The sequence below is a fragment of the Galeopterus variegatus genome, unplaced genomic scaffold (genome assembly GCF_000696425.1).
Source record: "Galeopterus variegatus unplaced genomic scaffold, G_variegatus-3.0.2 Scaffold1436, whole genome shotgun sequence".
Lineage (NCBI taxonomy): Eukaryota > Metazoa > Chordata > Mammalia > Dermoptera > Cynocephalidae > Galeopterus > Galeopterus variegatus.
The window spans coordinates 159186-185275 of NW_007727547.1; the positions used below are offsets into that span (position 1 = coordinate 159186).

Below are 26090 nucleotides of genomic sequence, written 5' to 3' on the forward strand. Positions count from 1 at the left end.
TTGGAACTTATCCCCAATCTGATATTTGAAAGGTGGGGTCCTTAAAAGGGTTTGGATTGTGACGACTCTGCCCGAATGAATAGATTAATACATTCAAGTATTAATGGGTTAACGTTTTGATGGGTTATCAGGCAGCAGACTGGGGGCTTTATAATGAGAGTAAGATGGCATGTGGAAATGAGTTCTTGTTCAACCCTCACTATGTGATATCCTACATCACCACAGTACTCTATAGAGTCCCCAACAAGAAGAAGGCCCTCACCAGATGTGCCCCCTGGACCTTGCACTTCTCAGCCCCCAAAACTGTAAGAAATGCACCTTTTTCTTTATACATTACCCAGTTTCAGGTATTTTCTTATAAGCAACAGAAGACAGACTAATACAGAGTGGGAGGTGAAGAAATAAGGATACTTATGCTTCTCTCTAGAAGTTTGGCTATGAAGGGAGAAGGAAATACTTTTGGAAAGAAGCCGGGGAGGGGGAAGGGATCGACCCCTTTCCCTACTGTAGTTCTCCAAGGCCTTCCAGAAATAGGCCCCAGCAGTTTTCTTGGCTTCATGTAAAAAATCATGTAGTTTTGGGGGTAAAAAGAAAGTTGTGAAAGAAATATCTAAATAGCTACGAGGCCAAATGAGGAAGACCAGGGACATAAACCAAAAAAAAAAAAAAAAAAAAAAAAACCCAAAGCCAAATAAGCTGTTCCTGTCTGAGAAGCTACTGATAGAAGGGGACCTGATAAAGACGAAAATGAACTCAAGGAAACCACCACATTAGCAGAGACTTCCATCAACAGGTAGAACCAAAAAGAATCATAATGGATGAAGAACCAACAATTGGTCAATGATGTAAGACACCCCCAGCCCCTACTAGCTTTCCCTCCTCCATAACAAAGAAAATCAAGACCAAAAAGGAGCTAGAGGGCCGGCCCCGTGGCTCACTCAGGACAGTGTGGCGCTGGGAGCACCGAGGCCACAGGTTTGGATCCTATATAGGGATGGCCGGTGCACTCACTAGCTGAGCGTGGTGTGGACCACACCATGTGAAAGGTTGCGATCCCCTTACCAGTCAGGAAAAAAAAAAAAAAGGAACTAGACCCATGGTTCTCAAATTGTGTACTAAGGTGTGTGAGGTGCTTCGGCCACTTCATAGGGGTGCTATGGAATGTTTTAAATATTTGATGGAAACATGGCGATACTCACTATTTGTCAGATACTACATAAACTACAAGCTTGAGATTTTTCTCAATTTCAACATTATATCCTGTTAAATTCCTTTTGAGAATGGCTTACCTTTGCAAAGCTGGGTTTTTGGCAGTTGTTGTCATAAAGAACAAGTGCTTCTTGAAAATCAGAGGGGAACAGGAAATGAGGTGGCACCTAGGGGTGCTGTGAAAAAATTACTGAGACAATAAGGGCATCATGAACTGAGAAAGTTTGGGAACTTCTGGGCTAGATCAAGAGAAAGAAATGAGAAAGGCACTTCTCAGAGCAGATCACACCCACCTCCACTCAAACATGGGAATGATGAAAGGACATTATATCTTCCTGCAATCCCTTAGGTCAAGCCTGATATGGGAAGAGGGTAAAAGAAAAAAACTTAACGGAGTTTGAACTTGATATATCAGACCAACTTGTACCATTAATAACTAAAAGTGACCAGAAAATTATAAAATCTGCCTTAGATATTGTCAAGGTAAGGATAAGACAGATTTAATTGAGTACAACTAAAAGCAATTAAGTGGAGAGAAAATAAAATTCTGTCATGTTACTATCATACTCAGTTGTGATACCTCAATTACAGTAGATAAGGACCATTAAACTCTACGTGATGGGCCCACGTAGCAACTCCTAACTGTAGGCAGGAGTGGTAAATATAAAAGTGAATTCCTTCATGCATTCATTCATTGAACAGATATAGAATGTCAACTGTGTGCTGAGCATTTTACTAAACATAAGAGACACAGGGAAGATGTGAAGGCAACCTGGCTGGGACATCTGTCACTCCACTGATTGCTATGGTTGATTTGGCTGATCTGGCTGCCTAGGCAGGTGTCCCCTCCCTCCCTCACTACTTCATGTGCATCCCTCCCCAAGCTGAGCAGTTGGTCAGAAAGGATGACCTTACCTGATAGGAGAGGGCTGTTCTTCAGTAAGGGTATATGAATAGCTGCACTCCCCTGCTAGAATCTGTTAACAAAGCCATCAAGAAACACAGGGTCAACCCTGCAAAAGATAGTGTTTAAATAGCAGGCCCACTCTAATCACTTTTCTCACTACCCTCTTTTTTTTTGTTGTTGACCGGTAAGGGGATCGCAACCCTTGGCATGGTGTGATTTGCACCACGCTCAGCCAGTGAGCGCACCGGCCATCCCTATATAGGACCTGAACCCACAGCCTCAGCGCTACCAGCACCACACTCTCCCAAGTGAGCCACGGGGCTGGCCCAATCCTGTCTCTATTTTATTATTCCAAAGCACTTATTACTCTCTGAAAGGAACTCATTTATTTATTTACATGTTTTAGTTTGTCTTACTACTAAAATGAAAGCATTGAGAGGGCAGGGATTGATCATCTTGTTCCTCCTTTCCTCAACTTCTCAAAAGTGGCATGCTCCCACGGATCTATGCTGAGCTCCCTTCCCTCTATCTACATTCTCTCTCAGGCCTTGGATATAAATACTATATAGGCTGATGTCATATATGTATCCAATGTTGACCTTTCCCCAGAATGCTATATTTACACATCCAACTGCCAACTTGAAACAGGAATACTGAATAGGTACCTTAAACTTAACATATTGTTCCATTCTCCACAGTCCCTAACCTAGATATTTTAGTCAGTCTTCTCATGGTCAGTAAATGGCATCATCATCTACCAAGATGGTGAATAGTTTGGCACTCAAGCGAAAAATACAGAATATCCTTATTGACTGTTCTTCATCTGCAAGTTCCTATCCATTCTACTTGTACTTCCAAAACACATCTCAATTCCAGATCCTTTTCTGTATGTCTACTTTCACCAAATCCTTTCAGGCAGTGTCTTTTGCCAGGATTCTACAGTAGTCCAACTGGTCTTCCTAAGTAGTCCAACAGGTCTTCCTACTTCTACTCTATTTTTCATACTGTAACCAAAGAGAACTTTACATACCTAAAATTTTATTACCTTCCCCCCATCCCCACTGAAATAATTTGTCAGTTTCCAGTTGCTTTTTAGATAATCAAGAACGCTAACAAACCTATAGGGTCCATTCACATGGTCTAGCTCTGCCTATCTGATATTTGAGGGGTGGGGGGAAGGGTTCTCCCCATTTTTTTTTTCTAGTTTTTAAAACGTTTGTCATTCTCATGCTCCCCAAACAATGTTCCATGAAATCAGAAAGTTGGCGTATCATTTACTACTGTACCAGTATGTCTAACATCTATCCAAACAGTAAACAGAAAGAGCAGTAAGAGGTACCCTAGTTCTCCAGACTGCAGAAGCTGCACCCAGAATAATACCTTTCTTTAGAATCTTTAGGGTCACCTTTGTAAGTGAGGGATACATTTCTGATCGTCTTTGCTTCATTTCTCATGATCTTTGCCTCCATTTAGAATATAGGCGTGGAAACTCCCCCGAGTCAGAATACCGGAGGTCAAATCCCAATTCTTCCACTTACTAGTGATTTAACTTTGTATACCAGTGTCCTCTACTGTAAAATAGGGAGAAGAGTATCTACATATATAATTTATTAGGGTTTCTCTTCCTAGTGGCGGCCGATTCTGCGAAACGAACCCAGGCAGAGGCCGAAATGCCCCGTGATTCAAGGAAACAAAACATTGTCTCAACTTTTTGTTTCTACACTGAGTTCTCCAGCCAACGTGGGTCCTACTGAACTGACTAAAGTACTGGCTATCTTTAGGCTTTAACCATCTCAAGCCTGCAGGAGAACACCCTATATTTCCACACCAAGCTTCCCTCCCTGCCAGCCAGTCGGGCGCACTTTGGTAAGGCAGAGGATTAGGAGCCCAGCCTCCGCGGCTGCAGGTCGCGCTCGGCGCCGCACCCAGACTTGCTACCCGCTCACACATGCGCAGTGGTGAGTCCTTCTGTCCTTGGGCATACAGCATTTTTCCTTCCCGTGGCTGAGGTTCCTCCTTCCTTTTTTGATTGACAACTTTTATTTTTGAATCTTCGCAACTCTCTGGGCCAATTTTTGATTTTAATACTTTCGCTTTCCCATCACTATAGCACCTCACCTTTCAGTCTGAAGAAAAGATTTCTGAGGAGGTGCCGCTGTTCAGTGGCGTAGGTCTCGCGAGAAGGCAACTATCTCGCGGCATTTCCTTGTTTCCAGAATCCTTAGCGCGCGGCGGAAACGTACGCATTTATCTTACCTTCCGTTGACGCTTCTTTCCTCGGTTTTTCTGTTGCTGTTTTGAAAATGGCGGCCCCGGAGCAGTCGCTGCCGATACCGAGAGGTTGCCCGAGCTCCAGTTCGCTCTCTTCGCCGCGAGGCGACCGAACCCTTCTGGTGAGACACTTGCCAGCCGAGCTGACCGCTGAAGAGAAAGAGGACTTGCTGAAGTACTTTGGGGCGCAGTCGGTGCGCGTCCTGTCAGATAAGGGGAGACTGGTAAGAGCGCGCCCTTCCCAGGCCTCCGGGGAAGGCCCTGGGGTCGTGGCCCGGGGAGGGGGAGCGCTGACAGAACGAAGACGACAGAAACGAGTGGGAAGGATGGGCTTGTGGTGTCAGCGTCCCCATCTTTCTTCTTTTATATCAAAATACCTTGCGTGCGAAGTGGAGTTTTAGTTGGCCCTAGTCTAGGTTAGTCCCAGCACCGAGGAAAGGAGCACGTGAAAAGGGTAAAGCAGAGTGGAAAAGAGCTTGGTTGTCCGTTTTCGGACGTGCAAAGAAACTCAAAGCTCTAGACTCTTGAGTACTCTTACAAATACGAGGGTACTTCAAAAATTTCATGGAAAAAAATGGAATTAAGAGCTAATACGAATATTTCCAAGATCTTTTTGAAGAACCCTCGTATGTAACAAAGGACGTTTTAAAATCCTGGTTCATTTGTTAGCCAGCGTTAAAACATTCGTCAGAATGGAGTAGAAACAACCAGGATAAGAGTAATGTGAGCAGATTAGATACAGGATTTCTACCAGATTTTGACGAAGAGGCTCTTCGTAAAAATGTCCGACGGCGTCTTCTAGAAAACAGTATTGCATGGCTGTTAAAAGTTCCTACGCAGGATTGTACACAATTACTTAATTTTCTTTTATACCTGAGCATGTTTTGGATAAATTTCTCTTCATTAAAATAGTAATTGGTGATGTTACGTTTCTGCAAAATAGTCTGCGATGCGACAAGACGTCAATGGTTTTAAAGTTTCCCAGGTAATTCTAATGTGCACCCAGGGTTGAGAATCACTGAGTTAGAAGAAAGACAAATTTTAATTAGTTTAAGTGTCGTGTCTACCAGCAAATACAAATAGAAATAAAAATATTCTGTATGGTTCACTTTAAGTATACTTAATTAGGTCGTCTTGGAACAGATAAAATTTGAATGTGTGATATAATTACTCAACCAGCGTTTAATGAACATAGATAAGAACTCTTAGCATAATGATTCCTTTACTTTTGACTTACGTTTCTCTTCTGTTAGTTTTAAAACTGTTTATATTTAAAAACAGACTTCTCCCTTTGGACCTTATTACAAAAGCTGAAGCACAGAAAGAAGCACCTTGGGGAAAGATTTCTTTTTTGGTGAATATTTTTAAGCTGCATTAGGCCGTATAGAGGAAAGTTTAAGATCTTTAGATGTGTTATAGATGGGAGAAATTTTATATTTTTAGATGGTTTTATATTTTTATATTTTTAGAGTGATTCTCTGTTTAATAGGGGTTTTAAACTTCTGGTCTGTTGAACTGTTTGTATGTGTAAAACATGCTGTGTGCACATCTTTATATGAAAAAAGGCTGCATAGGTTTCATCTCAAAGAAGTCTGACCCAAAAAAGGTTCAAAACCACTGGACTGAAATTAGTAACCAGTTAAATCAGTTAAATGGTCTCAATCTTCCATCCTTTCCCATGATTTTATAAATGTGTCAAATCACCTTACTGATAAAATGTCAAGCTTCATTATGAGAAACTAAAATTATCTTGGAGGTAATTTGTACCTTAACTTTGTTTCAGAAACATACAGCTTTTGCTACTTTCCCCAATGAAAAAGCAGCTATAAAGGTATGACTTTTTCTTTGCTATTAAAGTTATCAACAGTTTCCTATTATCCAATCTTGGTTCAAAAATGGGAGGTAATGTTAAACCATAGTTTTTAAAAGCAGAAGTGTTTGTATTCCAAGAGTTTGCCCAGCAGGCTACATTTGGTTTGTCAGTTGGCAGATCTTGCCCAATGCTTAGGTATTGGGACTTAAAAATAGCAAATTAAGTGTAAAGCAGATAAAAATTAACTGCATATGTCATTAAGCAGGTTCTAAGGATGTAAAGATAGCTAACTATCTTTGTGCTGTTACAAGGCAAGATGTTTTAAGTATTAAAAGAATATATGTGTTTAAAAATCTCAGGCAATCATGTGCAAAGGAGGTAACCTTTGAGCTGGACCTCTAATGATTAGTTGGATTTTGAGAAGAAAATAAGGGAAGAGGTTTGGGGAACACTAAGTAAAGCAGTAGGGCATGGAAAGTTCTAAGTTGGGCAGGAGCTAAGGGTTGGGATGGAAATAGGACTTGAAAAATATGTTGGGTCTAAATTTGGGTCTGAGACAGGTATTGAATTTTGTTTAGTAGGTGTTCTTAAGGCACTTGATACTTTTGAGCTGGCTAATAATATACTCAGGCCTGTGAAAGATACGTGACAGAGTTTATATCATGGAGGAGATGTGGGGAAATATTAGATGTAGGAAGACCAGATGGAAAGGTGTTATAACGGTCAAGGCTTTCTGAAAAAGGCATTAAGAAAACAAAGGGAGAAGTAGATATAGATACACTTGATAGAGATTGAGTTTGTAGGTCTTGTGATGTGGGGATTGAGAAAGGAATAAAGTTTTTGGACAGTTATTGGGTTATTACACTAGCTGACATGAGGAGCATGTTTACAAAGATATATAATGAATTCATATGTCATCTGTTAACTTTGAGGAGTCACTGGACTTACTTCTCTGGAAATAGTAGACATTTGAAAATATGGGTCCGTAGCAGAGGCAAGGTCACGGATAGAAAGTTTCTTCAACAATTTAAATGAATGTGTTTGACTAAAGGAAGATGAGGCAGGAGAGAAGACTGGGATGGAACAGTTAACATAGAAGTAGGAGAACTAGAAAAGAAATGATCATGGACACAAAGAGAAAAGAGTTTTAAAATGAGATCCTGTGATGACACAAAAAGGACTGAAGATACTCTGTTAGTTAAGGACTTTCTACTGTGAAACATTATAAATGACCCAAACTTTCATCAATAAGGGGAAGGAATCCCTTAATTGTCTATATCCATACAGTGGACTACAGCTGCCTGAGAATGATGTCAAATGGTATGTATCAATAGAAAATGATAGCTCAGACAGAGTACATGAATAAAGTTTCGTAACATATATGGTGTAACCTCATATTTTTTGAAAACTAAACATTAGTGTATACACAGAAAAAAAAGTGGCAGAACTATATACCAGGTTGTTAAAAAAAGTCTTTGTCTGAGAGTGGGATTACAGAAGGCTTTCATATTATATATATTTTCGTAATGTATAGGGAATTTTTTTTTCAGAAAAAATACTTTTTAATACTGAACAGTGAGTTATAAATAATATATGGTAATGAAAAACACATTGTTTTAGGATGGAGATTAACTTGCAGGAAAGGGCATGAAATCAATCATTGTCTTTAGAAATGTTTGTAGTGAAGGAAAGGGAAGGGTAAAAGGTTAATTGCAGTGATAAGGCTTTTTGGCTAGAGTGCTAGCCTTATTGGTGACTGATAGGTTAAGAAACCGAAGGGAGAAATGTTTAAGAATAGAGTGGGTAGCTGAGAGAGGTAGGAGGATTGGTTAACATTAAGATTGAAAGCCATAAATCCTTGAAAATAAGAGAATGTGTGATATTCATTTTGAGAGGTAGACAGTTGAAGCGATTCAGATTAGATGACCTCTATGTCAGATGATCAAGGGTTCACTGATAATGAAGAGGTCTAGAGTTGATAAAGCGTCTTGAAAATTATTGAAACATTTAAAAACTTTCTTTGTATGATGAAGTAAGCAGATAAGGATGCAAAAAGATGGTAGAATAAAATTGTAGTCCTAGTTAAGGCCTACATTTCGATTTGTTAAAAAAATATTAAATTCTTACTGTGGTCTTGGGATATGTCAGTGAACAAAACAAAGATGCCTTCATTGGAACTCACATTCTCAAAAGGGAAGACAAAGCATAAATAATTAGCTCAATTGTTTAATATTTTAGAATATGATAAATGCTAGGAAACAAGAAAAAGTAGCCTCATTGGAACTCACATTCTTAAAAGGGAAGACAAAGCATAAATAATAAGTTTAATTGTTTAATATTTCAGAATATGATAAATGCTATGAAACAAAAAAAAGTAGAACAATAGGATCAAAAGTGCTGGGAAGGGAGGGGTCACTTTGCAGTTGAGGTGGTTAGCGTCTTGTTTGAACAAGATTTGAAGGAAGTGAAAGGAATTAGCTGAGGGAATATCTGGGGGAAGTGGGTTTCAGTCAGAGGAAGAGCTGGAACAGAGGCCTTAGGTTGTGGGCATTCCTGGGATGTTCAAGGAATCTACTGTGACTAGAACAGACAAAATGAAGGGAAGATCATTGGATTTGAAGTCAGAGAAGTAATGGAGTCTATATCATGTAGGTTATAGTAAAAAAATTAGATTTTACTCTGAGTAAAATGGGGAGCCACTGGAGTATTTTGAGCAAAGGAGTGACATGATGTGGCTTATATTTAAAAGGATCACTTTGGCTGTTGTGTTGAGAATAGACTAAAGAAGGGGAAGGGTAGAAATGGGAAACCTCTTAGAAGATTATTGTTGTAATTAAGGCCCAAGATGTTGGTTGTTAGGATCACAGTGGCAGCAGTGGAGGCGGTAAGCAGTGGTTAGATTCTGAATATATTTTGCAGGTAGAAGCAAACAGGATTTCTTGATGGCTTGGATAAGGAATGTGGGAAGGAAACATTAAGGGTGATTTCAATATTTTGACCTGCATAACTGGAAGAATGGTGATACCATCAACTGAACCATCAACTAAAATGGCAAGGCTCCAGATAGAATACATTTGGGGATGGGGACAGATTAGTGGTTCAGTTTCTGAAGCATTAATTTGAGGTGTTTGTTAGACACCTGAGTAACTAGAAGAATGGTGATACCATCAACTGATATGGGGAAGGCTACAAATAGAGTACATTTGGGGATGGGGGAGCAATTTCTGAAGTGTTGAATTTAAGATGTTAGACACCTGAGAGGAGCTGTTCATTATTTGGATAGAATAATTCAGTTGTCTCATAGTAGGAAGCAAGGTGCTAGGCTAAAAGAATGAGAGGAATATTGTGAGGTTAAGGAAAAAGGAGAAAGTACAAAAATTTTTCTTAGAGATTGGTAGATAAAATGGACTAAGATTGTAATATGTAATTGGCATCATTAAGGACCACCTTGAGATATGCGGTGTGGTTATGAATTTAAAATGAGACCAGGAAGATTTGTTACATTTGTTTTCTAGCCGTTTTCAGCTACCTGGGTGTAAGTCGAGTTGGCAGAGAGTTGGATTGAGCCAGATTTTCATTTTTCTCAGTTGTAGGAAGCAGTCCTTTAATAGGCAATAACGGCTTAACACCAGTGAGATTAGAAATGAGTAAGAAATAGCCAAGGAAATGTTTATGGCATTAACAGAAAACTGTATAAATTATTTTAGTATATGGTCGGTCTCTAACAAATAATTTTTGGTACAATTATCAATTATTTTACTCTTGTTTTTCTAATTAAAGGCATTGACAAGACTCCATCAGCTAAAACTTTTAGGTCATACTTTAGTGGTTGAATTTGCAAAAGAGCAAGATCGAGTATACTCCCCATGTCCCACTTCAAGCAATGAAAAAAAGAAAAGGTATGTAGATATTTAGGTTTTCTTAACATTTTAAAGTTTTTTTTTAATCAGTTATATAATTATTGGATTGTTTTCAAACTAGCAAGCAAATAATTTGAAACAGTAATGATTTCTTTCTCTGTTATATCTAGTAAAGTAAAACATTACCTTTACTTTTGCTCCTAATTGTGTTAGGAACCTTGAGTGTTGACTTAATATTAGAGATTAATAAATGTAAAGTGGGAAGGGAGTGGGGTGAAAAGCATTCAACTTTATGTGCAAGGAAAGTAACTAGTATGAAGTCCTTGTATTGAAGACAGCAAGGTGTCATGTTAGGCATGGCCTTTGAAATCAGACTAGTGTTTGGTTCCCAGCTGTGGCTTATGTGTTATATAATTTTCACACATTTGCTTTAGACTAGTGGTTCTCAAAGTGGTCCCTAGACCAGCTGCAATATCTGGGAACTTGATTGAAATACAAAATCTTGGGCTTCAACTCAGTCTCAGTAAATCAGAAACTTAAGGGGGAAGCAGGAAGTGGAGAGTGGGGAGGAGAATGGTAAGGCCCTAGAAGTCTGAATTTTAACAAACTCTCTAAGTGATTTTGTTGCACATTAAGGAAATTTGAGTACCACTATTTTATATCATGTAAACTTCAGTTTTCTTTTTGGTCAGTGAGAGTTATCACACTGTCTTCATACGCTTGCTATGAAAAGTAAATAACAGTGTATAGTGCCCAATATAACAACAACAACAATAACAATACAGGAGGTATTCAATAAAGATTAATTATACTTCCCTTCCTTTTCATTGATATTTGCCTGAGAAATGCTTGAAATTTCTTTTTTAATGGAACTGTTTTCATATTGCCAAGTTTGAAAAGATAATTTGTCCTTTCTGTGTGCAATTTTTTACTCTTCGTAAAAATAAGATCAACTTTAATTCTGTATTTTCTAGGTCTGATGACCCTGTGGAAGATGATAAAGAAAAGAAAGAACTTGGTTGTTTAACAGTAGAAAATGGAATTGCACCAAACCACGGGTTAGCATTTTTTGTTTGTTTTTTGTTGTTTTGTGAATATACACTGCAAATAAGATAATTTTTAAAGTAATGATATTTTAATGTGTCATGTGTATTTTTAATAGCTTGAATAAGCATTTTGAACTATGAGTTTGTTATAGTTCAAAGAATGCATCTTTTAAAAATGTTCAGTGCTATAAGATAAACTCTGATCTGATAAGAAATGCCTTATTAAAATATAATTGGAAGTCAAGTTTCTTTTTAAGTGTACTTATTTTAATCTTTTAGGATCAAGGTAAAAATCTAAAAGTACTGTATCATTTGAGCAATTTTCTAAATTATCAGATTTCCTAAAATGAATTATTGGTATGAAATTATTGAACCATGGTAAGCATTTGAAATGTCTTTTTTTTTTAAGGCTGACTTTTCCTCTGAATTCTTGCCTCAAGTATATGTACCCACCACCTTCAAGCACAATCCTAGCAAACATAGTAAATGCTTTGGCGAGTGTGCCAAAGTTCTATGTACAGGTAAGTAGAATAAAACTTATTTTCCTCAAAGTACATGTTTGTATAGGTTGATACTTTATTTTTCATGCTGATTCACATAATAAAATTAGTCAGACAAATTCCAGAGAGGCAATATATTTTAATGGTAATGAAATATTACTACTTTCAAGTAAATGGTATTGTAAACTGTAGTATATGGCTACTAGTAAACAGAAGCTAATTTGGGAAATGTAAGTTTTGGTAATTTAATTTCTAGTTACTTTACAGTACACCTTTAACATAGATATTCTTAAAGGAAAATATGCTCAGCAAATGCTTGAAAATATTGGCGATAATAAGATTTTTGAAGTACAAAATATAGATGATGCTGATTTTTCTTTATTGTACTTCTTTGTGTTTTATAATATCACAATAATCATGGGAAAGGATGTAAAAACATTTCAGTGGGTTTTACATTGCAAAAACATTACATTCTTAGTAATAGAAATAATTGTATTTGTAGAATTGACAAACATTTTAGAAAGGCCAATTTTCTGAAATATACCAGTGCCATGTTTTACCTTGTCCTGAGATTATAAAGGCAAGAGATAGTCAGTCATTCCTTTACTAAATTAATCAATAGTGTTTGGCAAAGTTTATTGTACATAAAATTTAAAATGCGAGTTGAATCATTATTTCATACTTACGTGATTTTTAAATATTTTTATCACTTTTAAGGTACTTCATCTTATGAATAAAATGAATTTGCCCACACCTTTTGGACCAATTACTGCACGACCTCCCATGGTAAGAAAGCTCTGAGAATTTTCAAGAATCAAAGTTTCCCTTCCTGAGTAGGCTTATTGAGGCTAAATTACACAACTGTTGTTGCAACCTCTGATGTGCATTAAAAATAAGGAAAAAATGTAACATAATGTGCTGATAATAGTAAAGCTGATAATTGAAAGTGGGGGAAAGCCAGAATATGAAAGAGATACTTTTGGTAGTAGAGAGCATTATCTCTTCCAGTGGCATTCAGTTCTTTGAGCCAGAACATTGTGCAGTCCTGTAAGATTACATATGACTAAATTATCTAAAAATTCCATTGTTCTGGTTTTATTGCAAATGACCTTAATTTGCAAAAGACAAAAAAGGTTACTGATATTTTTATTAAAATTTACTGTTCAAATCTATCAATAATTGAGATAGTGGGCTATCTCTGCTCTCAAATTTTGCTATAGTATTCTTAGTATATTTATAGATAATAGCAATGTAAAATTATTTTGAATGTTAATATATAAATAGAAGAGAATTTACTTTGGGATTAGCTGCTTTTCTAATGTATGTACTATTCACCATGTAATTTATCTTGGTAATCCCAACACCTACTCAATATTTGCTATATTACAGAAGTATTAATTAAGGTTATGCTAGCTGCTGTTAACAACAAACAAAACTTAAGTTCTTACTCATTTAATACAGTAAAACTTATTTCTGGGTCACATCAAGTCCATTCCAAATGTAGGGCAGCGGGATATTCTGCTTTACTGAGTCATTCAAAACACCTGAATTGTCTTCACTGTGTGCCTTCCCAGGTTGATGAGGACATTACAATCTGCAGATCAGGAAGGAAGAGAGGATTATATGAGTTTTTTATCTTCCCATTTCATTGACTGAAACTCAGTTACATGGTGAAGTATAACTGCAAGGGAGGTTTGAAAATTTCATCCAGCTGGGTGCTGGAATAACAGGAAGAAACAATTTTCGTGATCAGCTAGTAGTCTGCCACAGCAGGTGTTCCTTGAATATGTATTGAACATGTAAAAGAATATCATGAGGTAGAGAGTAATGAGAATTAAGTATTTGAATGGAAATGGTGTGTCTATTCAGTAAACATCAAACATTGCCTTAGTATTTTTGTTTTGTTCTTTTAATTAGTATGAAGACTATATGCCATTTCATGCACCTCTTCCACCCACATCTCCTCAGCCACCTGAGGAACCTCCTTTGCCAGATGAGGATGAGGAATTATCTAGTAAAGAATCAGAATATGAAAGCAGTGATGATGAGGACCGACAGAGGTTTGTAATATGAAATAATATTTCTTTAGATTCTAAGAAAGATAGCACATGGAAAGGAGACTCTCTTGCTCTTCATAAATTTTGCTTATAATTCTTCATAATTTGGGGTCTTTAGAATTTTTCCCCAGCCCTCCAACCCCTCAAACATATATAATTGCTATAGATTAAAACCTGAGAATATATAACAAGACCTAAGGGGAAATTTTTGAATTATGCACAACTTTTTAGGTTGATGATTATGGTACTATAAAGTACAGTCAAGCATTGTTTGTGGATTCCAAAGTTATCAATTTGCCTACTTGCAAATCAAAACTTACGGTGCTTTTCACCAGTTTTTCATGGGCAAGGGAAGTAGAGCTGTGACTAGTGGTTTTTGAGCTCCTGCTGTATGGAAGATACAAAAATGCCTAGACAAGATCCATTCTATGTATAGTCATGGGTTGTTTAACGAAGGGAATATGTTCTGAGAGATGCGCCCTTAGGTGATTTTGTCTTTGTGTGAACATCATGGAGTGTACTTACAAAAATATAGGTGGTATAGCCTAGTATACAATCACTGGAGGTGGCCTCTTAACTGGGAACATTAGCTGTGTGTGGATTATAAACTTAGGGGTCATGAACAAACCAACACAAGATTAAATTAAGCACAAGAGAAAATAATACAATCAAGAGTCATGGTAAGCACAAGATGTAGGAAACTGCTGTCTGCATACCTCTGCCTACTGTTTTATAGTAAACTATTTTTTTAGAATAAGTAGGAGTACACCTTAAAATAACCATAAAAGTATAGTATAATAAATACATAAACCAGTAACATAGTTATTATCAAATATTATGTACTGTATATACAGTGATTGTATGTGCTATACTTTTATATAGCTGCCAGTGTGGTAAGTTTGTTTATACCAGTATCACCTCAAATCATGAATAATGCTACAGTGTCACTAGGTGATAGGAATTTTTCAGCTTCATTATAATCTTATAGTGATGTCATATATATATTCCTTTATTGACTGAAATACTGTTATGAGGCACGTCACTATACTCATACTGTTAATAGGGAAAAGCTGTGTGTAAGGTATCCTTTGTCACTTCCTGATTGTTATTTGTAAACTCCTTTAGTGTAGTGTTTGAAAACTTTGTTCTCAAGTAGTTTGTTACCTTGTTTATATCAGGCTTTATTTAATAATAAGAATATGAATGAATAATTTTACCACATTGGTAGAGTCTTTTGAATATCAGTCAATAAAGTTACTTAGATTGTATTAGGATATCTTGTTCAACTGTTTAGCATGAAGTCCAGCCATTTTATTTTGGGAACGAATACTGTTCATAATGAAACATGTTTTTAAAAATTGACAAATTGTAATTAAGCGAATTCTTATTTCCTTCAAGGTAAGATGAAAGTTGAGCGAGGCAATTTAGAATTTGAGCTTTTGTCAAATTTATTATCTCTTAATTGATGGCTTAGAAGTTGTATTTATTCCATATAAGTATATTCTGTATAAGGAAATCATTTTATAACTTGTCTTATATGCCCAAATACATGTCTAAGCTTAACAGAAACAGTTGTAAATAGCTGTGCTTGTAGATAAGGAAATGTTGTTTACCTTCCCTCTCTACAACATAGAATGACCAAACTAATGGAACTAGCAAACCTTCAGCCCAAGAGAACAAAAACAATAAAGAAACGCCATGTGAGAAAAAAGCAAAAAATAAAGGATATGTTGAATACACCTTCATCTGCTTCTCACAGGTATTTTTTGTTTCGAATTATGAAATGAGCATTGTCTGTATGTACTTTGTCTTATTCCTTAACTCGCAACCTTCCTTAATCTGGCTTTTTTTTCTATGTCAGTCTTAGTTCACCATTGGCTTCCTGTTTGCCAAATTCACAAGTATTTGATCTCTGGCAGTTGACTAGCATTTGATACTACTGACTACCCGGGTTTCAAAATTTTCCACCCTTAATTTTACATTACTTTCTTATCTCTCAATCTCACATCTAACTGCCTTTCTTCGTTTTTTTTACTTTCTTCATTCCTCTCTCTCTCTCTCTCTCTCTCTAATTTGAGCAGCGACATTATAAGTGCTCATTAGCCAGATGGGGCTAGTGGCTACTCTTGACACAGCACTATTAAATAGTGTATAAAATATAGTTCATTAAAAATCCTTACATTAAACATAAGATGAACATTTTTGCATTGGTGAATATTTTGGGGTTTTGAATCAGTAGTCATCAAGTCCTATCTGTTATTTGCCAAATGACTTTATTAATACCGACTTTATAATTACTGAGTACAAATTATTAACAGCCCTTAACCTCAGTCTCCTTACTTCATTACTAGGAATTTAATAGTACCCATATTAAAAGTATTAATTTAATACCGAAGCACTAAATATGTCACGTTGTGCAGTACCTAGTGTAGTGAATGCTTGATCAGTATTAGCTTTTTAAAGTAAAATTTACTGTAAATAATGTTTAAAATAATATTTTATTCAGGATTTTATTTGCAATTACAAACTAATTCTGTGATTGTTTTTAAATAGCAGTTTACATCCAGTGCTGTTACCTTCAGATGTGTTTGACCAACCACAACCTGTAGGTAATAAAAGAATTGAATTCCATATATCTACAGAAATGTCAGCTGCTTTTAAGAAAGATTTAGAGAAGGAACAAAATTGTGAGGAAAAAAAATGTGGTAAGGATATTTTAGTTCTTTCATATGATGAAATCATCTTTTTGTCTTACAATTAAGTTTCATGTATAACGTTTTTGTATTTTAGTATTTATCACCTTCATCTAAAATATGCAATTAGGTTTTCCTCAATATTGTGGAATAATAACCATTTTCACCTTTTTTATATAATTGAAATTGATGTTAATGGTGAGATTGTCACTGTTAACTTTCACTAGTAATGCCCTCTAGAGTGAAATTTATTGTTTTTTTGCTGATGTTTACACTAAAAATATAAGGGTTTCTTGTATTGACTTAATTTTTTATTGCTTGTTTAATGTGATGTTTTGTGGTTTTATTATAATCATATGATTGGTTAGGAAACAATGTGATCTTCCCATGAGCTGTAATTTTTATGTTAGATTTTATGTAAATTTTTTTTTATCCAAAAGACATGGAAGATTTCTTACCAAGATGTTATTCTTAAATTTATAGATAATGTGTTGAAGTTACAGATATTTTTTCTGCTTGTTTTAGCCATTAATTTGATGTTATAATGGCATTTCTTTGTTCTCTAAAGCTTTATTTTTAAATTTCAGAAATAGTACAAGCTTATAGAAATGTAATGAAAGTAGAACATATATGATCATCACATATTGTATGCATGTATTGATATTCAACTCTGTACCCCACAAATATGTATAGTCAATATGTTTTTATTTTTAATTTGATTTTATTTATATTTGTTTTTGTGGGATACAGTGTGTTGTTTCAATACATGCATATCCTACACGATGACTCATTTAGTGTAGGTAGCATAGTTTTGTCCCTATTTGTTCACCCCTAATCCTCCCCTCAACCCCCAACCAACCCCCCCTCCACCCCTAATCTTCCCCCCACCCTCCCAGCCTCTGGTAACCATTATTCTACTCTGTACTTTTTTTTTTTAATTAAACACACAAAGATTAACATCCTTGTTGCAAAAATAACTCTTAAAAATGAACTGGAAAAATTGAAGCAGAAATTTGGTTAAGGACATGAGCAGATTAGTCACATACCCCAAAAAACACACGTGGTAATCTTGTAATCATCTTAATCTTTTAGTTATTGTTGAGAAGATTGAAGGTTGTTTCACAGTTTTTTGATGTAGCACTATGAAGTATTCATAACCATTGTATAAATAATCTTGAGTGACCACATCACATTAGCAGAATGCCTGTGTTAATTATGTAGTTTATTTAATCAGTTGAAAATATCTTTTTGTTTATACAGTTATTAATAGTTTAGAATGGGTAGGCTAAACAAAATACAAATTGCTGACCCCCAAAGCATATTGTTTTAGTCCGTTTTGTGTTGCTATAACAAATACCTGAGACTGGGTAATTTATAAAGGAAAGAGGTTTATTTGGCTTATGATTCTGGGACAGCTGCATCTGGCACGGGCCTTCTACTCATGGCGGAAAATGGCAGGCAGCCAGCGGGTACAAGCAGATCACATGGTGGGAGGAAGCAAGAGAGAGAGAAAAGGTGCCAGGGTCTTTTTAAGCAATGAGCTCTTGTGGGAACTTAATAGAGCGAGAGCTCCCTCGTTAATCCCCGTTCCCCTAAGGAGAGCATTAATCTATTCACAAGGGATCACCCCCATAACTCAATCAGTTTCCAACACTGCCACATTGGGGATCAAATTTCCACATGAGTTTTGGAGGGGACAACACATCCAAAGTCCATCACATATTCTGTCTACCCACTGAACATTTTTATGAGGTGCCCCTGTGGCACCTCAAACTAAACACATTGAAACTGAATTCATTTTCTTTTCACTTTGCATGCCCTCTAAGTAGTACCACCAGGCAACCATTTGGCTGTTTAGCTGTTATCTATGGCTGTTTTCATGCCACAAAGATAGAGGTGAATGGTCGTGACAGAAATATTTACTGTTTGGACCTTTACAGAAAAAGTTTGCCTACACCTATTCTAAAACATTGAGAAATGCTGAAGAATTTTAGTGCCAAAACATATCTTATTAAATTAGGAATGGGGGAGGTACCCAGAAACTGTTTTGAAGGGAAGGATTTTTAATGGCTAATGTTAACATTGAACTCTTAGATTTACCTGCTACTGAAGTTGATGCATCCAGTATAGGATTTGGAAAAATCTTCCCAAAACCTAATTTGAACATCACAGAGGAGATCAAAGAAGACTCTGATGATATGCCATCAGAATGTATTTCTAGAAGAGAGTTGGAAAAGGGCAGAATTTCTAGAGAAGGTAACGTCATAAAATAAACAAGCATATATTCCATTGTGCAATTTTTTGACTCTACATAAACAAAATAAATCACTTCAAGTCATTTGCCATAATTTAAGGCACATCAGAACCTCTCTCCAGTTAATCTTTATTATAATTGCCTCTTTTTGGTTTTTAATACTCATACTGTATAGGAGAGGAAGTTCCTTTCCATACAGTGTTTTCAGTCTATGTTTGGGAAAATTTATTTTTTTTCATTCCTAAAACTTTTATATGGCATTTAAATCAATGTGTTCCACAGTATGTAGTTTTTTAGTACTGATTTTATACAGCTGATTCTATCACAGTACTGTGTCTGAGATTCATGCAAAGCAGTTTTTAAAAAATGATTTGTCAATTAGAAATTTAAGCAAGATTTTATATTATAACATGATAGTTTTTAATTTCCAAAGGATTTTTACAGTTTTAGTACATTTTCTGAAACTTTTTAGAGGTTTTAGATTAATGTGTAATGTAATTTTCCCCGTAATGATAGGAAATAGACTTCCAAATAGCATTTTTGTATAGAACATCTTGTTGTCAGGAACAGATTACCGATGTTAAATAGGAAGAGCTGTAAAGGGTTTCAGTGACCACAATTTGACTGAGTTATCTGAGGATCGTGTTTGAGTACTTCATTCTTATATTTGAATATGGAGGTGGCTGGTCTTTGGGAAATTCACATTAAGCAAAATAATTGTACAAATGATTAATAATAGACATGCTAATGCTTATTTTGTCTGTTTAATTTATATTTGAATGTTGTTACAGTTTTCTTTGAAAAATTGATGAAAATATCTTAATTCTATATCCTTGTCTTGTTTTGTTTTTAAATAAGAAATGGGAACACTTTCGGTTTTCAGAAGTTATGAACCTGGTGAACCAAACTGTAGAATTTATGTAAAGAATTTAGCTAAGCATGTTCAAGAAAAGGCAAGTTGAAATTTATGAATTGATTTTATTATTTTACATTTTTTTTCTGGCTTCCTTATTTGTCTTTTTCTTGTTGAAATTCTAGGACCTTAAATTTATTTTTGGAAGATATGTTGACTTTTCATCAGAAATGCAACGGATCATGTAAGTGGCAGTCTTAATCTCAAATTATGTTTTCTTTTTATCCTTTATGAATTTATCCCTTTTTTAAATCCCAGCATTTTCACTTTAGAGAGAAAAATGATATGAAGGAGTTGGTTTGTTCTGTTGCATGATTAATCTTTTAGACGTCTAAAATAGGAGTTGGCAAACTTAGTAAGTGGGTAGATAGTAAAAATTTAATATTTTCACTTTATGGCAGGCCATACTGTGTCTGCAGTAACTACTGAATTTTGTAGTAGTGAGAAAGCATCTATAAACAATATGTAAATGAGTATTTGTGGCTGCATTCCAGTGAAATTTTATTTATATAAATAGACCTTATAATGAATTTTATCCCCAGTTCCCTTTCTGAAGCAGTGGTTCTCAAACTTCAACGCTCCATAAAAATCACCTTGAGAGGTTGGTAAAACAGTTTCGTAGGCCCATCCCCAGAGAATCTGGTTTTCAAGGTTGGGGTAGTACCGATGAAAGTGCATTTCTTAAAAAGCCCCTTAATGATGCTAAACCTGCTGGTCCAAAGCCTGCTCTTTGGAAACCATTGTTTTAGTGATTCATCCAGGAATATATAGCAATCAGGCAGAATTTTTCAGATTCTTACTCTGGCAGTAAATTCTCACCTTTTAACTCACAATTTTGTGAAAGCAAAAGAGAGAGATGAGATTGGTAAATGATCAGCTAATGTTTGGAGTTAGAATTTCATTCCTTAAAATTACATATTTCTTCATTTCAAAGTAAGCAAGACCCTTGATCGTGTAAGTTAAAAGTAGGAAGAAGTAGAAAAAATAAAGCTCTGAGTAAAAGTGAAATGGAGAAGTGACTCTTAACTAATTTTTCTTTTAATCTTCAAGTGAAAGCAATATTTTATAATCTTATCTGACATATATATCTTTTTAGATAGGTATGCACAAGTAGTACCATGTCTTAAAATTCTCCATTTATACTCATTAGTGGCAGATATCTCTTCTTATCAGGATACCAAAAGTTTCTTTTATTGGCCATGCAAAATGTTGGTTCATAGCTACCTTGAGTCATGATTATCAGAAAAAGGAAAAAAATATTTGCATGTACATATGTATAAATACATGTGTGTGTGTTTGTGTATATGTGTATGTACACATTCCTTTTATTTCTAGTATTTCCTGTAATTAGAATTTGAGGGGAAAAATAATTCTATATGGAGAAAGCTGTAGACATTAAAATAATAGGTTGTTTCCCATGAGACTAGTCATGTGATTTTGGGGGGAAACATTTCACTGCATTTTTTGTTACTTTTTATGTTTTATATTCTTTTCCTAGTTGCATAAACTATCTCAATGGTAGGCAGTACATTAATTGTAAATTACAATCTGATATTTCTAAGTAGCTTTTGAATATAGTTTTCTCTTAAAAACATTATAAATGAGTATGCTGTGGTATAACAGAACACTGCACTAGGAATTTAAAAAGTCTGTTTTGTGTTTCTTTCTAACTTTAGCTATCTACTTTATCACTCAGTCTCTGTAGGCATCACCTGTAAAATGATGGTTTTAACTAGATAACCAATAAGATCCATTCCTACTCTGAAATTTCACAATTACTTACAATAATGTAAAAAATTCTGTAATTTCTCTTAATGGTTTGTGTTAGACCCTTCTATTCTTGGTTGTGTGGTTGTTTTTAGGTCACAGATAATATTGATTTGACTGCAAGATACTTTTAAGTTTTTAAACAGATATGAAATAAAAACTTGCTATAGTGGCTAGTAGTGTAATTTTTAAACCACACAAATACATCTATAATAGTTAAAAATAGATATAGGCACAGCATCAAACATGTATTACATACCTACTTGTAGAATCAATTTTAGAACAGAATACAAAGTATAATTTTAAAAAGCCTAATTGTGTGCTAATTAGAATACTTGTAAAGTCATTTGCTTTAACACTTTGAAGATAGAAAAATTTTAGTTTGCCAAGTACCTTTTCACATTTTCATTGGCTTCATCAAAATGATTTGACATTCTTTGAATCAAAAGTACTTTTTCGTCTTTAACTTCTAGGTTTGATATACGCTTGATGAAAGAAGGTCGTATGAAAGGACAAGCTTTCATTGGACTTCCAAATGAAAAAGCAGCAGCAAAAGCCTTAAAGGAAGCTAATGGATATGTTCTTTTTGGAAAACCCATGGTGGTTGTATCCTTTAAATCAATGTCTTCCAAAACTATGTATATAATTTTTAGAAGAGTATAACTGAAACTATTTTTTATGTTATTTTTTAGAAAGTTCAACAACTGACATTCTAGCTAGAGAAATTCAGTTACAGTTAAACATGCCTTCACCAAGTCAGATGACAATGTTATTTAGATTTTTATTGGAAAATAAAAGAACTTCAGCAGCATAAGTTTATTAAGTTTCGGTTAAGTCTAAAAGTTTCACTTAGGCAGCTCAAAAGTACATACATACTCATGCTAATAAGCCGAAGAGACTAAAGTATGCAGAAATACATTTGGATGGAGACTTGTTAAAGAAATAATTCATTTTGATTTTTTTATTTCCTTATATTATAATTTACATTTCTACTCAAAAATTGTAGTAACCAGAATATATCATTGATTAACCATTTTGCTTTTAGTAGTTAGTCCAATTTGCAACTTAGAAATCAGCCTGATAGGTAAAGGAGTAAAAGTCTAGATCTAAAAAGAAATGGCTGTAAAGAAAAGGTTAATTTCTTATTTCCCCTCCAAATCATGGACAGCAGACAGGAGATACTCAGTGTAAGTTTAAAGACTACTACCCTGAAATAGGAAGTTTTTAATAATTATTTAAAAGATATTACTTTCATGTTTGTGAAGAAAACCTTAATGTTAAAATATTAGCAGTTTGCTCGATCTGCTAGACCGAAACAAGATTCTAAGGAAGCAAAAAGAAAGTGTTAAAAATTAGTAAAGGTAAGTGTGGGTAAAGCATAATAAAAAGATAAGACTATTTCTTGAGATAAAATTAAAGAAGGATAAAAGACTGATAGAATAGTAATTGAGGTGTCTCTTAAAATTTTCTAAGGAAATACGTACCTATGCAGTTAATTCTCATGAATCTTCAAAATTATGACTACAGAATAAAGCCCATTTCAATGTATAAATTAAGTTTTAAGAATGAATTTTATAAGGGGAATGTGGTTATTACTCTTTATTTACTTTCTTATGCCTGGAGTAAATTAGTGAAGTGATGATTTTTAAATTTAACATGCATTATAATCACTTGGAAAGCATGATAAAACATAGATTGCTAGGCTTCCCTCTTCCCCCACCAAGGTTGGCAGTAGGGAGTAGGGGGAGGGTGATCACCTTTCTCAGTTTTCCTGTGATTGGGGGGTTCCCCAGGATGCCAGACTTTTCAGTGCTAAAATGGGGAAGGTGTCTGGCAAGGCAGGACAAGTTGGTCACATTTGGCACCTGATAATTTGCATAACTGAGTTCCCAGGTAATGGTGAGGTAACTGGTCCAGGGGCCACACTTTGAAAACTCCTGAGGTACTTAAAGCTAAATTTTTCAACTTGTAAAATTCTACAGTGCTGAGTGTATAAAATTAGTTATTACCACACTTCACAAACATATATTTTTGTGGAGTTAAATCTTTTGTCTTTAAGCAAGTAATTTCAAATTATACTTAAGTAATTTAATGATTAAAATGTTGGAATAAAGCATTTTAAATTCTAAAGTTTGATTGAAGAAATAAGTGAAAACATATTCTTTTTAAAAAAATTTTAAATTTTTCTCACTTGGAAAAACATGAAATAAATTGGTCAAAATTATTCATGTTTAGCTGAAAAAAATCATATAATTAAAAAGCATTTTGCTTAATGTTAGCCCCTCTGTAGGTGCCTTGAATATTTGAATTTTGTGATAAAGTTTCTATACTGGTGTAGTCAGAAGTCCTACAATTATAGCATAGAGGAAAAATTAAATAATTTCAGTGTGTGTTTTAAAAATTATTTATTTGTAAATCTAATGCTGAAAAATAAGCAAAAATTTAAACTGCATTCTACTGTTCTTCTTTAGAAGCATTCCTGCGTAAATACTGCTGTAATACTGTCATGCAAAGTGTATCCTTTCTTGTTGTATCCTTTTTGGGGCAGTGTTTTTTTTTTTTTTTTTTTTTTTTTTTTTTTTTTTTTTTTTTTTTTTTTTTTTTTTTTTTTTTTTTTTTTTTTTTTTTTCCTAGAAATGTTTTGTCCCTCCCCAACCCATTTATACAGATTAAACAATAATTTTTTGTGCTTTATTATTTGTGTAGATTGATCATATCTTTTATATGTTTTTAAGATTCGTTGCATTTTCTCTGCTCTCCTTATCATTTTTCCAGAGAAAGTTAGTGAATCAGGTCAACTTACTTGGAGAGTGTGTGCATTTGCTTTAACACAGAATGTCGTCTTGTTTCTTTTATTTGTGTGTTTCCTAAACCTAATTTAATAAATATGCTTTCTTTTTTATTATATATCTGGTTTAGGTGCTTTATATAATGTGTTGTAAAATTTGGGGAAAGGAATTTTTTTTCTTTTAAAAGGTACATATATTGAAAATTTAAATAACTGGATTTCTATGTAAATTCCAATAAGAGTAGCAGACCTCATATCTGAGGTCTAATTATTGAAATCTCCTTTGACATAAATAACAAGTAGAAATATCTTCTTTCTTTCCTTCTTCTTTTTCTAAATGAAAAAAGAAAAAAAAGGATAAGAAAAGAGTAGCTTTGGGGAGAAGACATGAAGTTGACTCAGGGTAGCACATTAAGTAAAAAGAAACAATCCTGGTAGATAGGTAAGAACAGTGCTTTCCAGACTGGTTGATGACCAGAATCACCCAGAACAGTGGTTCTCAATCTTGACTACACATTGGTATGACCTGGGAATTTTTAAAAAATAGTGATTAAAAAAAAAAAAAATTAATCACAGGTATCCTCCCTCACAGTTTTGATTTAATTGGTTTGGAGTACAGCATGGATGTTGGGAGTTTTCAGACCTCTCAAAGAGATTCTAATGTAGAGCCAAGGTGGAGAACCACCAGGGAAAGGTTTTTATGCATAAAGATTCCTTGACTGTATCCTAGAAATAATAAATCAGAATCTCTAGGAATGGGGTCCAAGAATCTTAATTTGAAATGGTTCCCTTAGTAATTCCAAGGACTGACCAGTTTGGATGGTAAGAGGCATCTAATACCAACCTAGTCATCCAGGCTTTTATAGGTAGGAAAATAAAGGGTTGGAGCCTCTACATTTATTTGTTGAAAATTCTGCTATTATTAATACTATGAAAACAACTCAAAGTTCTGTTAATAATCATTACCCTAAGAGTACAAAAAGCTATAGATAACGAAGATGAAATTGTTTTTTTTCCTATAGGCACAGTTAAAATGTTTTATTTTTTAATGTTATAAATTACAGTTTCTGAATAAGCTGTTTTAGATAAATTTTGTTGTACTGACATGATTCACTAATTTTCTAGATATAAATGTTTTAGCTTTTAGTTATTTTTAAACTAATGAATTGTTTTATACTCATTATTATTTTTAATGATCTTTTATGGTGTTTTAGGTTCCTTTTGAATTCCCTGTCTTTCAAGTGCTTTCCAACTTGGAGGAGAAGAAAGTGACCACCTGGACTATGGAACTGTGCGTAACAACTTTGAAAGTGTATTTAAAAATTAAATCTGTATGTATTTAAATCAGTTCATTGGAAATATATAACATGTTTTAAGAACTTTCCTTATATATAATAAATATTTTCTTTTCAATAAAATATGTTTGTGATTTTTCTTTATTGTTTAAGACATCTAGGAAAGTATAACTTGATGATTACATAAATTTCTTATTAAGGTAATTTATAATACTAATTATAAATTTTCTGTTATGATTATAAATATTGCCATTTTTTTCATTCTTACCTGGATACCAGTGTACTTACACATATTTTTTTTACAGTGATTTCATTTCTTGTAATTATTTTAGGATTTTTTTTTTTTTTGGTCTGATTTTAAGTTTTATTGGTTTTCTTGGTAGTAGTAGATTTGTCCCAGTTTAGAGAATTTGTATCATTGTCCTAATTTAGTCTTCCATTTTTGAAGCCCCAAATCTGTCATCTATCAGAGTATTATTCCAAGGTAAAAATGTTTCTCATATGAAATTATTTTGTTCCCTTAGTTAAATTAATCTCAGCTCTATATAAGTAGGAAAACTGATATTTTTTGACTTGTTCTTGTTGATACTCTCCTGTGAGTATGTGATAACAACATTAACCTAGAGTCACTGCCCAAAGGTTCAGGTCTTGTATAAAAATGATCCTGTTGTGAATCACAGCTTCTTCCCTTTTACTTACAGCATTGTGAAGTGAGGA

At 34.6% G+C, this 26090-nt stretch overlaps 1 protein-coding gene across 2 annotated transcripts; it reads left to right on the top strand.

Moving 5' to 3' along the window:
• The first annotated feature begins 4393 nt into the window (after positions 1–4393).
• RNPC3 (RNA-binding region (RNP1, RRM) containing 3) lies at positions 4394–25496 on the top strand. Of its 2 annotated transcripts, XM_008576973.1 has the most exons (15): positions 4394–4611; positions 6171–6218; positions 9981–10099; positions 11035–11118; positions 11516–11627; positions 12324–12392; positions 13524–13666; positions 15297–15422; positions 16217–16368; positions 18451–18612; positions 19469–19563; positions 19649–19707; positions 21764–21896; positions 22580–22651; positions 25293–25496. In XM_008576973.1, the coding sequence occupies exons 1-14, from the start codon at positions 4420–4422 to the stop codon at positions 22637–22639; spliced, it is 1554 nt and encodes a 517-aa protein (XP_008575195.1). In that variant the 5' UTR covers positions 4394–4419; the 3' UTR covers positions 22640–22651; positions 25293–25496. The 2 variants fall into 2 exon arrangements, with proteins under 2 accessions (XP_008575195.1, XP_008575194.1); XM_008576972.1 differs by lacking the exons at positions 19649–19707; positions 21764–21896; positions 22580–22651; positions 25293–25496 and having other exon boundaries at positions 16220–16368; positions 19469–19628.
• Positions 25497–26090: the final 594 nt, after the last annotated feature.